This window comes from Sturnira hondurensis, unplaced genomic scaffold (assembly GCF_014824575.4).
Source record: "Sturnira hondurensis isolate 20B ecotype Veracruz unplaced genomic scaffold, ASM1482457v3 Scaffold0000880, whole genome shotgun sequence".
NCBI classification, from domain to species: domain Eukaryota; kingdom Metazoa; phylum Chordata; class Mammalia; order Chiroptera; family Phyllostomidae; genus Sturnira; species Sturnira hondurensis.
This window is the reverse complement of record NW_028073511.1, coordinates 22,437,742-22,454,276: the sequence shown is the minus strand read 5'-3', so window position 1 is coordinate 22,454,276 and position 16,535 is coordinate 22,437,742. Positions and strand designations below refer to the sequence as shown.

The window sequence follows — 16,535 nt, the reverse complement described above, 5'->3', positions numbered from 1 at the left end:
CATGTCTCATTATGTTTGTGAAACCCCATAGAATGTAAAACAAAAGAGTGAACCCTATCAACTATGGACTTTCGTTGATAATGAGGAGTCATCATAAGTTCACAAATTTATCATTCTGATGCATGGTGTTGATATAGTAGGTGGAATGTTGGAGGGCAGAATTTTGGAACTCAATCACTTTCTGCCCAGTTTTTTTGAAATCCTAAAACTGCTAAAAATCTACTAATTAGGACAAAACCCAATTATTTTCTACATACTAAATACCTAAAGCAGTAGTGGCAGTCACTTTTTGGCAAACCTCAAGTACAGAATCCAGACACTCACATCTGTACTCAAGGCATCAAGCAACACTGAGGATGTCCAGAACAGAACACAGCAATCATTTGAATACAAGTCAATTTAGCTATGAGCATTCCATTTATTCTTTATTGAGAGATGACCCATCCAAAAGGAATTATGTGGGTATATTCAAACGAGGTTTCTTCTTCCTTTTCATTTTAACTAATTTTTCCATCATCTTTTTATTCCTATAAAGCAAGGTAAAAAAGAATTTTATAAAACTGGTAGAATAAGATAACCATTCCAAACCACCCCTTGGAAATGACTGACAAAACAAGGAATCCTCTCCTAGAGTTCCTGAGTAGTTAGCACCCCACCCTCACCTAAAAAGGGTGGGCAAAAGAATTTTATGTAGTAGAGAAACATCCATGTGTCAGATGTTTATTAATGTGTTTTCTCTGACACATTAATACTCTTAATGTATCAAAGAAACATGCCTCTCACATGGCCCCATCTGGGGACGTTACCCACAACCCAGGCATATGCCCTAACGGGGAGTTGAACTGGTGAACTTTTTGTCGGTAGGCCAACATTCAACCCACTGAGTCACACCAGCCAGGGCACTTTCTTTATCTTTATACTCTCTCCCTTCCCTTCCCACAGCTTCTCCCACATCCCAATCTCTATTCACACATGCTTATGATTTTCCCATTAAAAAAAGAAAGAAGGCCTGGCTAGCGTAGCTCAGTGGATTGAGCACAGGCCTGCGAACCAGAGGATTGCGGTTCGATTCCAGTCCCCAGTTGGGGCACAAAAGAGCAACTAAACACTACTGTTTCTCTCCCCTTTTTTCTCCCTCCCTCCCCCTCTCTCTAAAAATAAATAAACAAAATCTTTAAAACAAAAAACCTTAGCTTCCCTCCACACCCACCCCACATTACCTCCACTAATTAAATCATCTAAAGATGAATTTTGTACTAATGGGTAAACATTAGAAGTTCTATAGTCTATATAAAATCTACAGCAGCATTTAAGTGTATACCCTGTGTATATTTTCTCAAACAGTGGGTATATATAGTGTGTAGCTTTCATTATATAGCCTCAAGGTAGTCTGTTTCAAAAGTGCCTAAGAAATTATGACCCACAAAATAATATATGAGACCTTTATTACAGATATAAGCCTGTCAGTGGTCTACTCCTCCCTTTCCTAGACTTACTTGTCAGTTCAAGCTTCAATCATATTGATCTATTTGTAATTTCTAAGTATGTCATGTGCTTTTACTTCCATGTATTCGTGCTGGTTGTTTCCACACCTAAATGCCCAAATTATTACTTTCCAACTGATAAGATCTTCCTCAGTAAACATAATCCTTTCTGAAGTTTCCCTAAACTACCCTTATATTTTCACAGCATCTTTTTATCACGCTACATAGATTTTTGCCTAATTTTTTTTATCCACAGCTACATATATATTTTTTTAAAACAGGTCTCTAAAATTGAGGCAATTAATACTCTTAATGTGTCAGACACTTGGTTAAGCTGGCTAGGAGGCCTCATTAATCTGAGTTCTAGTCCACTACCAAATTCTCTTTCCTTCCGATCTTTGCCTGATCTATAACCCTGACCTGGCAAATCAAGAAAACAGTATATTTGTTCTCTGCTTTCTAGTACTAAATTATTCAGAGACCCACCTAGACATCTCCTTTTTGGTGTACCATACAGAAAAATATGAAGGTTTACCTCTTAACACACTCAGGGCATAACATATTATCTTCTAGGTCCGAGGATGGGAATGTGCACGCCGGTAACAGGAAGAGAGAGATGATCTTCTTGGGAGAGTCGGGCACCCAGGCATGACCGGCATGAAACTGCAGACGAACCCACCCCTCTTTGTCTGCCAAAAGAGGTCTGCCATGGACCACACACCACCTGACACCTGGCACAGAAAGAGAAGCAAATATAAACAGTGAAGATCAAGTAACCGCACCCCAATCCAACCTCTTTCAGCAAGTCCCTCTTGGCTTTGCTCTTATAGTTTGTTGATGAATCGTCTGAATGAGAAGCATAAAAATTGCAGACCAAAAGACACTATAATCTAATGTCACAAATTATATAGCATTAGGGATAATAACAATGAACTTTTTGAAATGCTTGTTTTGTTTTCACAATATTGCTAAGTGGTTTACATGTATTCCTATATTTATTAAGAATGTTAATACTTACCTTCTATCTACTTTTTGCATTTACAGGTGAAGTAGCTGAAGCTTGTGGTGTTAAATATTATAACTTTCCCAGGACCGATACATGTATCCAGATATTCTAATTCATCCCTGACTCACCTAGTTATGATATTGTACTGCTTCAAATATAAAAAAACACACACAAGGATCTTTGTTTAAAAGCCTACGGGATAATATAATTGGGGAGAGGGATATTTAAGGGAAAAAACAAGGTGAACAGGCTAGGATATCAAGTGTTTGAAACTGAAAGAAAGGAGCAGTCTCTGTGAGCCTAAATATCCATAAGAGCTCCCCAGTCAGACTGTAAAACAACAGTAGAAATTGATTATGTTCAGCACTGTATGTCTGGTGAGTGGCACTCTCCTAGATCATAGTAGGTGCTTAATAACTACTAAATGGAGAAGACCTAAAAAGATAAGTGTGGGATGCTACTAGCTCATATGGCACATTAATGAAAATTAGAAGGAGGTATCATCTTTGGGGAAGCAGTCCTCCAGAGACGGGTTTGTGATGGGAGAACATTCTTTGGAAATTAGTAAAAGATGCCTATTCTTGTTCACAGAAGGGAGTGCAGCTTAGAGATCAGACAGTAGGCCAACTTCAGCTTCTATCTTCTTTTTGGCTGTGTTTCATGTGTAATAAAAAAACATGCCTTACAATACAAGTCAGCCCTGGATGAAAGAGGATACAGAACACTTTTGGAAATGAGGTGGAAAGAAAAAGAACTCAAGCAAAAAAGAATGAGGGTGACTTTGTGCTGGCCTGTAGGCTCTGCTGGAGGTTGGGAAAATTTGTACAAGTTTTCAGTTACAAAATGAGGAAGTTCTAGGGATCTAATGTATGGTATGGCTGCTGTAGTTAGCAATACTCTTGTAAACTTGCAAGTTGCTAAGAGAGTAGATCTTAAAAATCTCAAGGGGAGAGAAGTGGGAGAAAAGTGGAGCCAAGTTACCTCAAGATTTCTTAAGAAGACAGGGATTCCAAATATTTTAATTATTATTCCATATTTTTTATGTGTCAACTTATATCTCCTAAGTCTCACAATCATTCTTATGAAGTCATTTTACAAATTATGACATCAGGGCTTACAAGGGAACCAGCCAATGCCACGTACCATTGAAGCCGTAAGACAAGGATCCGAACCAAGGCTACAGAAAGGCTCGCCTTCTTATTTACTATGTTATGATGGCTTTGACGGAAAGGAGAGAAAAATGGAGAAGACCTTGTGTTGTGGCTGACCACATTACCAGATGATGCTTTCTTCCCAACTTGGCCTTCTGCTTAGTGGTAAGAATGGGTCACCATCAATCACCTGGCTTAGAAATCCATCCAGGCAAAATGTAACAATCAAAAGATAAGTCTTCTACGAACCTAATATCCAATGTACAGATATAGTAATACTTTCCTTTGTACTACTGTTCAGTATTAGACGAATCAAAGTTCATCTTTTTCTGGAATGGTACTCACTGTTTAAGGGTGCTCTTACCAGGGATTTGCAGCAGAAAGTTCTCAGCAGGAACAGGAATGAAACATGAATTCACAGCCTTAAGCTGCCCAGCTCTTGCAGCAATTCTTGACCATGCTGCCAACATGGCCTCCTGAGCTGAAGTTATCACTTCAACTGTATTGGTCTCTTTCTCTCTCTTACTCATCTTACAACTTTTATCACTCCTTGCTCTCTTGGTCACCATCTTGCATTTACTCGAACCGAACTCCAGTGTGTCCTCCTGCGATATTTCACCAATACTCTGCAAATGGGATTCATGATGAGTACTCAGTGACGTGCCGTCATGCTGATTCTGTGTCAGTTTTACCATCTCTATCCATTGACCCAGGTAGGTAGGTCAGCATGGTTTAGGTAGTTAGTCCTCTTAAAGCAGTGGTTCTCAAGTGGGAGAGGTTGTTGATTGCTAAAACTGTGTGGGGGAGGAAGAGCTGCTACTGACATCTAGTGGATAGGGACCAGGGATATTTAGTTGGCTAAACATTTGCTAAAATACACAGGACAGCTCCCAAAACAAAAATAAGTTATTTGGCCCAAAATGTCAATAGTCTTGATTGAGAAACCTTGCCTTAGATGTGCAACCAATGTACTTGGGTTAGGAGAGGAGGGACAATTCACAATGACAACTCACCTTTCCACTGTATCCAGATTCCTCACTCACCTGGTTTTCTTCAGAGTAAGCATGTTTCTTCAGCCTCATATAAATCTCGATTTTCTAAGAAAATTAAGGGGGAGGGGATAGAGTAAAATTCAACAAAACTTCCAATATTTGCTCTGAGCAGCAGAAATGCCCACAAATGTACTCACCCTGCCTTCAGTACTCAAATTAATTTGTTGGCACCATTCCCGCAAAGTATCACGACGTACTTTATTAAGTGAAGGCAAAATGGTCGGCAAGGGATGAACTGGTTTAGGGCAATTTTTGAATTGTTCATTCATTTGAGGAAGATAAACTGAAAAAAAAAGAAAACCAAAGTAGTAATAATTTAAAAATTGTAACATTCTTGCCCTGGCTGGTGTAGCTTGGTGGACTGAGCGTGGGCCTGTGAACCAAAGGGTCACCGGTTTGATTCCCAGTCAGGGCACATGCCTGGGTTGCAGGCCAGGTCCCCAGATGGAGGCACATGAGGGGCAACCACACATTGATGTTTCTCTCCCTCTCTCTTTCCTTTCCCGTCTCTCTAAAAAATAAATAAAATCTTTAAAAATAATAAAAATTGTAAGATTCTTTATAATTTTACAAAGTTTTCACTTATTTTAAAAATTTAGAAAATTTTTACAAAATTTTCACTTATTTTAGAAATCAAAGAAAGCACCCCAACCGACAGTAGCCTTCCGTTCCATCAGCCTGCCTTATTTTTCTCTACAGCAGCTTGTCTCAGCTCACACTCTGCTTAACCATAACTTGTTATTATCTCCTTCATCTTGCAGTCCTTATTTCTGGCTGAAAAAATAAAATCATTCTCAAAATATTTATTCAGTGCCTTTATACAAAGCACTGAGGTCACGAAGGGTCATAATTTTTAAGAACTACTAGATATTTGATTACTAATTACTCACCAATGAAATATTAGATGTTTTCCAAAACTGTTTTGTCTTCTAGAGACTCTGATCTCATTTATAAGTGGAATCTAAATAAGCGTAACTCTTAGAAACAAAGTAGGGTGGTGGTTACCAGGGGTTTAGAATGGGAGAAATGGGGAGATGTTGTTGATCCAAAGGTACAAATTTTCAGTTACAAGATGAGGAAGTTCTAGGGATCTAATGTATGGTATGGCTGCTGTAGTTAGCACTACTCTTTTGTAAACTTGCAAGTTGCTAAGAGTAGATCTTAAACATTCTTACCTCATGGGGGACAAAAAGCTTATTAATGAATATGGTAATCACTTATTATGGTAATCATTTCACAATATATACGTGCATGAATCATCACTTTGTATATCTTAAAGTTATAGTGTTATGCATTAATATCAATAAATCTGTATTAGCTTTTTAAAGATGTTTGAAAGTATGTATTAACCAAAATGAAGAGAAGGTTGAGCTTCACTGGTTGAAAATTTAAACTCATATCTCGCTACCCCACAAGACTATATTCTGTCCAAAGAGCTCCACATGCTGATTTGTGTGTGTGTGTGTGTGTGTGTGTGTGTGTGTGTGTGTGTGTGTCTTAAAGACAAGGTAGTACGTGATGCTTACTTAGCAAATGACAAGCTAAAAGAAACTGAAGTGAAATTTAAGCTGGGCCTTGTATGGTCAAAGAATAGAGGAGGGAAATCTTTTTTCTCGGGGTTCCCAAAGCTGGGAAAAAAATGCAGACTGAGCAATCCTCATCCTCATACCCATATTGTTTGTCCCAGGCATCCTCAAGTTGGCTCCTGAGGTTGAAGACACACTTGGTTCCATTTGATGTTCTTCATTATGTTCCTCATTAACTGGAACCAATGTGAGAATTACACTTTCTTCATCTGATTTATCTTCAAAGAAATCCTGGAAAAAAACAGCCCATCTCTGATTCTCATTGGATGCATACAATTAAATTGATTACTTTCAAATCACAACTCATAAATGAGAAACTGAGAGTGTGGATGGAATAAAAACTTATTGAGATTTCCTTAAATTTGATGTTTATTTGTAGACCCTTTACTAGATTTAAAAAAACAATAAAGAAATCAGCAAAAGCAGATTTGCAAGTATGAATAGGAAATAGAAGGTGTGTGTGGAAACCATTTCCCGCATGCCCTTCTTTTCCATTAGCTAAAACACTAAATACTTTCATTTTATTTCCTAAATCTTTATGAAATGTGTTCCTGATTTCCCATTTTCCATCCCGTTTCACAATTCAAGCTATCATTAACTCTCATTGGCATATGCAAAATTCTCCTGCTATTCCAAAATCCATTCTAACTCTACTCTTTCTTCAGATTCCTCTCCTGCTTGCTTAAAGTACTTCGGTGGCTTATCATTGCTTTTTAGGTTAATGACCAAACTTTTTTAAAAATATATTTTATTGATTCTGCCATTACAGTTGTTCCATTCCCCCTCTTCACTCCCCTCCACCCTGCACACCCCTCCCCCACCATTCCCCCCTTTCGTTCATGTCCATGTGTCATAAGTTCTTTAGATTCTGTACTTCCCATAGTATTCCTGCCCTCCCCCCTGTCTATTTTCAACCTACTGTCTATGCTACTTATTCTCTGTACCTTCTCCCCCCCTTCTCCTCCTCCCACTCCCCTGTTGCTAACCCTCCATGTGATCGGTTAATGACCAAACTTGCTCTGCAGTCCTGACTGTTTGTGGTTCAGTGTGTTGAGTACTATTCTGAGAACCAAAGGTAGTGCGTTCGATTCCCAGTTAGGGTACATGCTTGGGTTCTGGGCCAGGTCCCTGACTGAAGTTGTGCAAGAGGAAACTAATCAACATTCCTCTTGCACACTGATGTTTTTCATTTTCTCACGCCCTTCCATTCTTTCTAAAAATAAATAAACTCTTTTTAAAAGGAGGGAAAAAAAGCCTCATTCTGTAGTTCACACATTCCTCAACACTCTGGTTCCTGCCTGCCACTCCAGCTTAAGAGCTTTCTGAGCTCAAGCCATTTTGGCCTTATTTCTGCCCCAGGACCTGAGGGAAGAGAATGTATCTGTTTCACTCAGCAAATGGGGCCCTCAGTGTGCTTTTTATGGTGTAATGACTGAAAGGTAAAGTGGACAGGTAAAAAAACATTTACTGGTTTTGTACACTTAACATACACTGGGCTAGGTGCTTCTGTATTTCTCATTTAATCCTCAGAGCATACTGGTAGTATAGAAGCACTTTTCCTATTTTAAAAACTAGGCAAGCAAGTCTTAGAAATTAAAAGAATAATGCCAGAGCAACATATGCTTGAGTAAATCTCTGAATTTGGCCTTTCCTCTCAAAAGGAAGGTAAAAGAACTGCACTCCATTTGCCCATTGTAATAGGTTTCCCCTACAGCAGCCAAGCGGGAGCTTATGCAGCCACCCCCTCTCCCTATTTAAATCATCTCAATAGCTTCCTATTGCTCTCCAACTCCTGGCTTGCAGATAGGGGTTTTGCATTTGTTTACCCCTTTTTCAAAGCACTTTCACACACACTCAATGGGCAGCTCCAAAAAAATATTGATATTATTGGGGAAATATTACTCTACTCTAGAGGTAATTGGGGGCTCAAAGCAGCTAGATGATGTGCCCACAATCAAACACTTAATGCTGGCCAATTCAGCCCTCCAACCCCGTACAGCAAGCAGCCTTGTAAATACCTATGAAAACTTCTCAATTAATCCTCTCCTCCAGACCAGGGAGGCCCAAGCCTAGTCTGGAAATGCATTTGACACCAAGGCTAATGCGAGTAAGTTACTTCTCACTCCCGGAGGGAGAAAAAAACACTAATCAGTTACTTCACTTTCTGGCTTTATCCACATTACACTTTCCCACATTCTTTACTGTAGCGCTCCACTTTTTTTATCAATTTTTATCTTATCCAGTTACACCATGCCTTTCTGCCAAAAATAAATCTCTCATTTTGCACTATTAAAAATATTTTATTTCTCTTTTACTATCACTCAAATATACAGGGCCACAATCACGTGAAAGAAAAGTAAAATCATCCACAGCAAAGAGAAGGAGACTCCGAGGTGGAGGTTTCTTACATCTGGAAACTAAGATTGGCGGCAAGAGAGGAACGTGAGTTCCAGAAAGTCTTTGAAAAGTGACTCTGTAGCAAAATTCATTATATTTGAACAAAACTTACCTTTTCATTGCTATCCAAACTCGAGCTAGTCATTTCCAGGAACCTCCGAGGTACGCAAAGCCCGCGGAGTCGAGGACACTTGCAGTTTACTCCTTTTAACCTGAGGGTTTCTAGCCTGATTTCTCCTTTTATAAGCAAATGTCTCCTTCTACTTCCTGTTTCTCAAAAGAGCTCCTTTCTTCCTCTTCTTCCTGTCTTCCCATCATCTGACAGTGAGATAATTTCATCAGTTTGATCTCTTGTCTATTAATTGGGCTTTGTGCTGTAATTAACATCACTCTTAATTTTTAAAAACGTATCTATTTATTTATTTTTGTTACAGTGCGACTTACATAGTTCAAATGGACAAAAAAAAAAAATAGCGTCATTTACACTATCTTAAGATAAACTGCCTTTGAATGGGAACCGTTTCTGCTGTACTTTATCTAGAAAATTTACTACTTCTCTAGATAAATGAAGTGGAAAATGAAGACTGCTTATATCGAATGGGGGGAGGGGTGGGCCCACACTCTCCCTCAGGTGGCTGAGGAGTTTCATCATTTTCCTCAGACGTCATCAGGAGCGGAAGCTCCTGCCGGACGGCGTGGATGCTGTACGAATTCTCCCCTTCGGCTGGCACTCGTGGCTCTTGGGTCCACATTCCATTAAAACTGTTAACTCCAGTCATACTAGATTTTGTTTCAAATCTTACGAAACTGGGTGCTTCTGGGTATCGAGGCCCGCATTCTACTTTAAGGCCGTATATTCAGCTCTCATAAATCGTCTAAGCCCCTGGTGGCTATCATGGTGTGTTGCTGTCTTGCATAATTTTTTCAAAAAAATTTTTAGCCTTTAGAAATAAAAACTTGGGAGCAAATTACAAGTAGAAAATTCGAATAAAGTTTAGAATAGAAAAAACAGAAAAAAAGATTCAGAGGTATTTGATAACAGATTTATGCCCAGGGTGAGCCACTCACTGGGGCATTAGAATTAAATTGTAGGACTTGAATAATAGAATCCCTCCTGGATTTACTTTTAAATATAAATAGTAAGTGTGTAATACTGATAAATTGGATAAGAGAAAGGGTTTGGCTGTTCAGAAAAAAGAGCAGCAAGAGCCAAAACAAGAAGAGAAGCAATGGACTAAAAAATGCAGAAGGCACCCTGGCTGGTGTAGCTCAGTGGATTGAACACGGGCCTGTGAAGCAAAGGGTCCCGGTTCGATTCCCAGTTAGGGCACATGCCTGGGTTGCGGGCCAGGTCCCCAGCAGAGAACACATGAGAGGCAACCACACATTGATGTTTCTCTCCCACTCTTTCTCCTTCCCTTCCTCTCTCTCTAAAAATAAATAAATAAATAATTTAAAAAAAAAAAGAAATGCAGAAGGAACTACAAGCACAGAGGGATTGCAGGAGCACAATGTTGGAGGCAGGGCATGAAAAGAGGTAAGCCTAAAGAAGTCAGGGATATTTTCATGTTGCTCTAAGGAGTCAGAGCTACTAAAGCAAATATTAGCAAATGATACGGCACCACTGGCATCCAGTGGTCTTGCAGGGGACTTTCTCTGCCCTAGGAAAATGGTTTGGTCCATTAGACTCAGCACCCATGGAGCCCAGAGCAGTTTAATTTATATTTAAAATGTGGTCTGCAAGGGCTCAGCTTCAGATTAGTGAAGAAATAAAATGACTTAAAAAACAGAGTATGAGACTGCGCCCTAGACCTCCAGGAATCTGTGCTTCAGTAAGCCTTCAGGTTAAAGAATTCACGGAAGTAAATGAACCTAAAAGTCTAGAATCGTAAACTAGATCAGGGTGTGACCAAATGATTTGGGATTAGGAAGACAATGCTCGAAACCCTGGCTCCTTTCTTTTCAGGTTAGAAAGTGAATCCACCCATGGAAATTCCCCTAGGTAAGCATTCCAGCCCCCTACTTGGGTGTGTTCGCACCTGGCGGACTTTTTTTTTTTTTTTTTTTCCCCAGTAATTTGGGACAAGAGCTGACCTGGAGCCTAAACCTGATCACAGTGCCTTAGGCTAGGACAGAAATTCCGGTGGGAATACCATTGTTTTTCTTCTTACCATTTATTTTTACTTTTTATAAAGGTTTTATTTTATTTTATTTTATTTATTTTTAGAAAGAGAGAAAAGGAGGGAGAAGGAGGAGAGAAATATCAGTGTGCAAAAGATACATCAATTGATTACCTCTTGCACACCACCAACTGGGGACATGGCTGGCAACCCAGGCCTGTGTCCTAACTGGGAATCAAACTGGCAACCCTTGGAACCTCAGGCTGGCACTCAGTCCACTGAGCCACACCAGCCAAGGCAAATTTCCTTCATTTCCCTATTTGGATTTTGCTAATTTCATTTGTTCCACTGTTTAGCTTATTTTTCCATCCTCTGCATTTATTGTAAATTGGTTTAATCAGATTCAGGTATGACTTTTAAAAAAAAAAAAAGAACATTCTTTTCTTCCTTCTTTACTCATGATTCTTCATTCTTTAAATTTATATTGTTTAAATTGAAGTATGGTAGGCAAATAACATTATGCAAATTTAAGGTGTACAACATGTTAATTTGGAATATTTATATATTGTAATACTGTCACCATTGTAGTGATAATTAGCATGAGTGATACATTCTTTAAGCATCTCTGAAAGATTTTGCTCCTGTTATTCTCCTATTCTTTCCTTCATAGAATTCATTCAAAGGTTTAATTCTGTATATTTCTGGGGTTTTATTTAACTTTATTTCCTCAGACCACATGCTCCAGAGGGCAACAGAGGACTCATGTTTGGGTCCCCCTTGGCCTATCCAGGTCTATCCCCCTTGAACTGTATTTAGCTCAGAATAAAGGCACAGTCAGTGCTAGTTATTCAGGTTGCTGCAGCTTCTTCCTGTCTTCCTCATCCCACCCACATCCGTTTTGAGTACATGTGCCTCTCTGCACTGCTGCTCAAGCAAACAGTGTAAATGCTGATCACAGACTGACTTGACTCTATTACCAGACTACGGCACTCAGATTCTCAAAGTCATCTTTTTTTCCATCACCATTTAACCCCGATACCTTCTTCCATCTCCCTGACTACACTCCCCACAATCACCGCACTGTTTTCTGTGTCCACGAGTTCTTTTTTTCCCTTTTTTTCTTGATCTCTCTACCCCCAGGCCATCTCTACCCCACAGCTGTCAGCCTGCTCTCTATCTATGAGTCCATTTTGCTGTTTACTCTCTGCAACAACATAAACTGTCCTGGAGAACATTATGCTAAATGAAATATGAGGGGGGGGACCCCACAAAAAATAGAATTATCTTCTGGAGGGTGGGCCTCTCACAGTACAGGCTTCCCCCACTAGGTGAGTGTTCTAGGAACCCATTGTATCAGTGTACCAGCTGGCATTGTTGTAAAAGAATGTGTTTGATTGAACATGGGCCTGTGAACCACAGGATCACGGTTTGATTTCCAGTCAGGGCACATGCCTGGGTTGCAGGCCAGTTCCCAGCAGGGGACGCACAAGAGGCAACCATGCATTGATATTTCTCTCCTTCTCTTCTTCCCTTCCTCTCTAGAGATAAATAAATAAAATCTTAAAAAAAAAAGACAAAGCTATATGACCCTTCCCGTCAGTAGCTTTCAAAAAAAAAAAAAGAATGTGTTTGGCCTCGGTGAATTTTTTTGAAGACTCAGTGTGTTTCGCATTTCATGATGGGTGATTTATAAGCATACCTGCCCACACTGTGCTGAGTGTTCAGCAGTTTTTAACCAAAAACAGCAAGATTCCCATGCCACACCCTCCCTATTTACCTACCTCACCCCAGCGACTTATTTTTTTGTTGTTGTTTCCGTGGATAAAAAGGTCCCCAAATGGAAATGTTTTGCGATGTGGAAGGAATGAAACAAAAAAATGGCAGAAGCACTAAAAGGCATTACAATTGATGACTTCAAAAACTGTTTTGAGCAGTGAAAAAAACATCTCAGTAGGTGTATTGCATCAAATGGAGAGTACTTTGAAGGTGACTGAACTTTACACATGTAAGAATAAATACACAACTTTTAAAAATTTATTTTAAAGATTATTTATTTATTTTTAGAGAGAAGGGAAGGGGAAGGAGAAAGAGAGGGAGAGAAACATCAATGTGTGATTTACTTCTCACATACCTCCTACTGGGGACCTGGCTTACAACCCAGGCATGTGCCTTGACTGGGAGTCAAACCAGTGACCCTTTGGTTCACAGGCCCATACTCACTCCACTGAGCTACACCAGCCAGGGCAAAATACACAATTTTTTATAAATAAATTTTGGGGTCTTTTGGGTCCTTCCTCACTAGCCAGTCAGAGAAAGACAAGTACCATATGATTTCACTCATATGTGGAAACAATGAACAAACTGAACTATCAAAGATATCTTTATTCTCCAGGCAGTCAGCACAGCACCTGGTTCAGACAAGAATCTCAATTAGTTGCAACAAATTACTCTAAATCATGTTATCCCAACTCCAGTTTAGGGTTCAGTATATATACCTCAATGCTCAAAAGCAGCCACTAACAGGACGTAAAACTATTTAAAAAAATAATTAGGCTATATTTTAAAAAATAACTAGTAAAGCTATTAAAAAGAGAAAAATTATGAATACTTGCATCTTAGTATTTATGTTAATAACAGTTCTGAAATAAAAATGCATTACATATTTCAAATATATTTTATATAATATACTATCAGCTAAGTATTTATAAATGCATTGTATTTTCAAAACTGTTTTTTAAAAAAAATTAGAGGAACATGCTCCAAAGAGTAAATGTTTATGGAGCACCAATATATAATAGATAAAAGTTGAGTGGCTCTGGTTAAGAAATAAAACCCATAAGGCATCTGCTGAAACCTAAGTTTCAGAGAGAGTTTGGAAAATACAGCTCAGTATCACTTCCAGGTGGAAAGGACAGCTACTGAGTTCTTTAGCCTTCTGAGGTGGAAAACAAAATTGTACTGAAAAATGTTCCCAACTTCTGCCACATTCTTCTGCCACATTTCAAGAAATTCCCACTTAAAAGGACTATTGAACTAATTTCTCCTTTAGAACAATAATTACAGATCTTACCTTTGGACTGAGAATAGATGGGCATTTTTTTTTCTTTTGAATAAATCTTCTGAATCATGGAACAATAGTGTTTTCTTTTATTCTTTGTTTTGAGAGGCAGTAATAGTTATGCTCAGAGACTAATGACCTTCTCAGCTATGCTGTGTCTCCTGTCCATCATGGTCCTGCTGGCTTTGGTGAATGCTGGATCCTCTGTGCTCACCTGAGGAACATCCTTTGGTGGGTGTCTGACCTCACATGTAACCTTCCCATCCTTGCAGACCCTTGCTCAGCCTCTTTAGTCTCTCTCCCTACATTCTTCCAGGGCAGCTTGGGCATTCATCCTTTGCCCACTGCTGGCAATCACTTTCTCTCGTCTTCTAAGAATCAGCCAAGCTGTAAATTTGCCCCATCTCCTGGGATCCTTGCTAGGATGTTAAATCCTGTGCAGAGAGGAAGTGGCCCCCCAAATCAATGGATTTTTGCTTATCTAGTGTTATGTTTCAATTGTCTTGATCAATTGCTCTAAAAATCTAATTTGAGAATTATCCCCTTATCTCCTGCCAATACATGCTGGCTAATTAATATCTGCAGATCCTTTGGTGCATATTCTCTGTTTTCCTTTGCCAGGCCCATCACTTCCCTAGCTGGCCTATGTTGGAATTTAACTCTGAGTTATTTGCCTAGTGACTGGGAGAGCAGTTTGGAGGAGTTTTTGAGGGGAGGGAGCCTGTGTAGCACCTTCCAGCACAAAGATATTGCTAGTTCTTTTTTTTTTTTAGATTTTATTTATTTATTTTTACAGAGAGGGGAAGGGAACGAGAGGGAGAGAAACATCAGTGTGTGCTTGCCTCTCTTACACCCTCTACTGAGAAGCTGGCCCGGAACCCAGGCATGTGCTCTGACTGGGAATTGAACTGGCTACCCCTTGGTTCACAGGCCCATGTTCGACCCACTGAGCTACACCAGCCAGGGTTTACTAGGGAACCATGGACCACCTCTGCAAGTTCTGTGAATTCATAGGGGTCTATGGAGCTGACACTCTCATGGGTGTTCATTTTAATAACCCCACTCAATATTTCAGGGTCCAAGGTTTTCCCAACTAAGTTGCTTACTTTAGCATAGTAGACTTGTCCTCTGCTAAAACTTTAAGTCCCTGCAACTTTAGCTAGCAGAGATTCTGTTTACTGCTCAGCTATGTCCATTCTTCTGGGAACACAAAATATGAACCTCTTTAAACTATTAGAGCCCTGGTTGGTATGGCTCAGTGGATTGAGTGCCAGCCTGTGAACCAAAGGGTCATCAGTTCAATTCCCAGTTAGGGTACATGCCTGGGTTGCAGACCAGGTCCCCAGTTTGCAGCATGTGCACAAGAGGCAACCATACATTAATGTTGCCCTCCCCTTTCTCCCTCCCTTCCTCTCACTCTATAATTAGTTAATTAATTAATTAAACAAACAAATAATCTTAAAAAAAAACTACTAGAGGGTTCTGGCTCTCACATCTCATACTTCGTCTTTGAAAATTTGGTAATAGCCCTCAGTTTCTCATCATCCACTTGATGGTCATTAATAGGACTTACCAATAACTAGCTAACTCCACTATTGTGTGTCTATCACCTTGATCTATTTTCTTTAATATAGTCTGAGTTATTTATCATAAATCTTTTGACTTCCGGTTAAGATGGAAGCGTAGGTGGAAACACTGTACCTCCTCGCACAACCAAATTTAAGGACAACCAAGATTTAGAAACAAAAACACAAGCAAATCAGGCAGAAAATTGAATTGTACCGAAGTCTGACAACAACGAACCATTCATCCAGACCAGTAAGAGGGGCATAGGCGGCGGCGGTGGAGAGGGGTCCCAGCAGGAGGAGGCGGTGGTTGGCGACCAGGCGGGTGCAGACAGAAACCCAGTAAGGCTTGCAAGTTGGCTGGCTGGCTGACTGCGGACACACATTTGTGTGCAGAGAAACCAGGCAGGTTTAAAAACGGTCAGTGAGACAGACCGTGCAACCCAGGGCCCCAGCCACCGGAAATAAAGCCTAAAAGCCCCCATTGAAAACACTTGCAAGGGACTTCCGGCCAAAATGGAGGCGTAGGTGGAAACACTGTGCCTCCTCGCACAACTAAGTTTAAAGACAACAAAGTTTTAGTAACAAAAACACAGCCAAAACACAGAAAATTGAACTGTATGGAAGTCTGACAACACCGAACTATTCAGCCAGACAGGTAAGAGGGGTGGAGTGGGGCTGAGCAGAAAACATCGTTCGGTCGGACCGACCCAGGACCATAGGCGGTCCGGCGGTGGCCACAGCGGCGGCAGCTGCAGCAGTGGCGGCGGTTGGCGGATCCCAGGTGTGGGGTGGCGACGGGCAGACCCAGTGAGGGCGCAGGGTGGCTGGCGGACAGCAGTCACATTTGTGTGCAGATAAACCAAGTGAAGGAGCAAACAGTGAGACAGACTGCTCAAGCTATGGCCCCAGCGACGGGAATTAGAGCGTAAAAGCACCAACTGGAAAGACTTTCGGGGTCAAGGTGCCGGGAGAGGCTCCTAGGCTCACAGAGAGTTCCTTGGAGAGACCCACAGGGTCCTGGAGGATGCACAGGCCCACACACCCAGGAACCAGCACCAGAAGGGCCCAGTTCGGGACTTCCGCCAAGATGGAGGCATAGGTGGAAACACTGTG

The 16,535-nt window shown here is 40.4% G+C and overlaps 1 protein-coding gene and 1 pseudogene across 1 annotated transcript; both read right to left on the bottom strand.

Moving 5' to 3' along the window:
* Nucleotides 1-454: 454 nt before the first annotated feature.
* DPPA2 (developmental pluripotency associated 2) lies at nt 455-8,822 on the bottom strand. Its single transcript, XM_037056835.1, has 7 exons — nt 8,789-8,822; nt 6,363-6,510; nt 4,831-4,976; nt 4,655-4,738; nt 4,006-4,267; nt 2,020-2,215; nt 455-527 (listed from the first exon to the last, which is right to left on the bottom strand). The coding sequence occupies exons 1-7, from the start codon at nt 8,819-8,821 to the stop codon at nt 455-457; spliced, it is 942 nt and encodes a 313-aa protein (XP_036912730.1). The 5' UTR covers nt 8,822.
* A 411-nt stretch (nt 8,823-9,233) lies between these two features.
* On the bottom strand, nt 9,234-14,903 carry LOC118994215 (ubiquitin-conjugating enzyme E2 variant 1-like; annotated as a pseudogene).
* Nucleotides 14,904-16,535: the final 1,632 nt, after the last annotated feature.

Bases quoted from the DNA above. Each gene is read 5' to 3' on its own strand.
- DPPA2 (XM_037056835.1), bottom strand. From the start codon at position 8,821: ATGACTAGCTCGAGTTTGGATAGCAATGAAAAG. The intron at 4,977-6,362 runs GTATGAGGATGA...TTTTTTTTTCAG, and splicing joins GCCTGGGACAAACAATATGG to TTTATCTTCCTCAAATGAAT. The intron at 528-2,019 runs GTAAACCTTCAT...CTTGCTTTATAG, and splicing joins TGCCCTGAGTGTGTTAAGAG to GAATAAAAAGATGATGGAAA.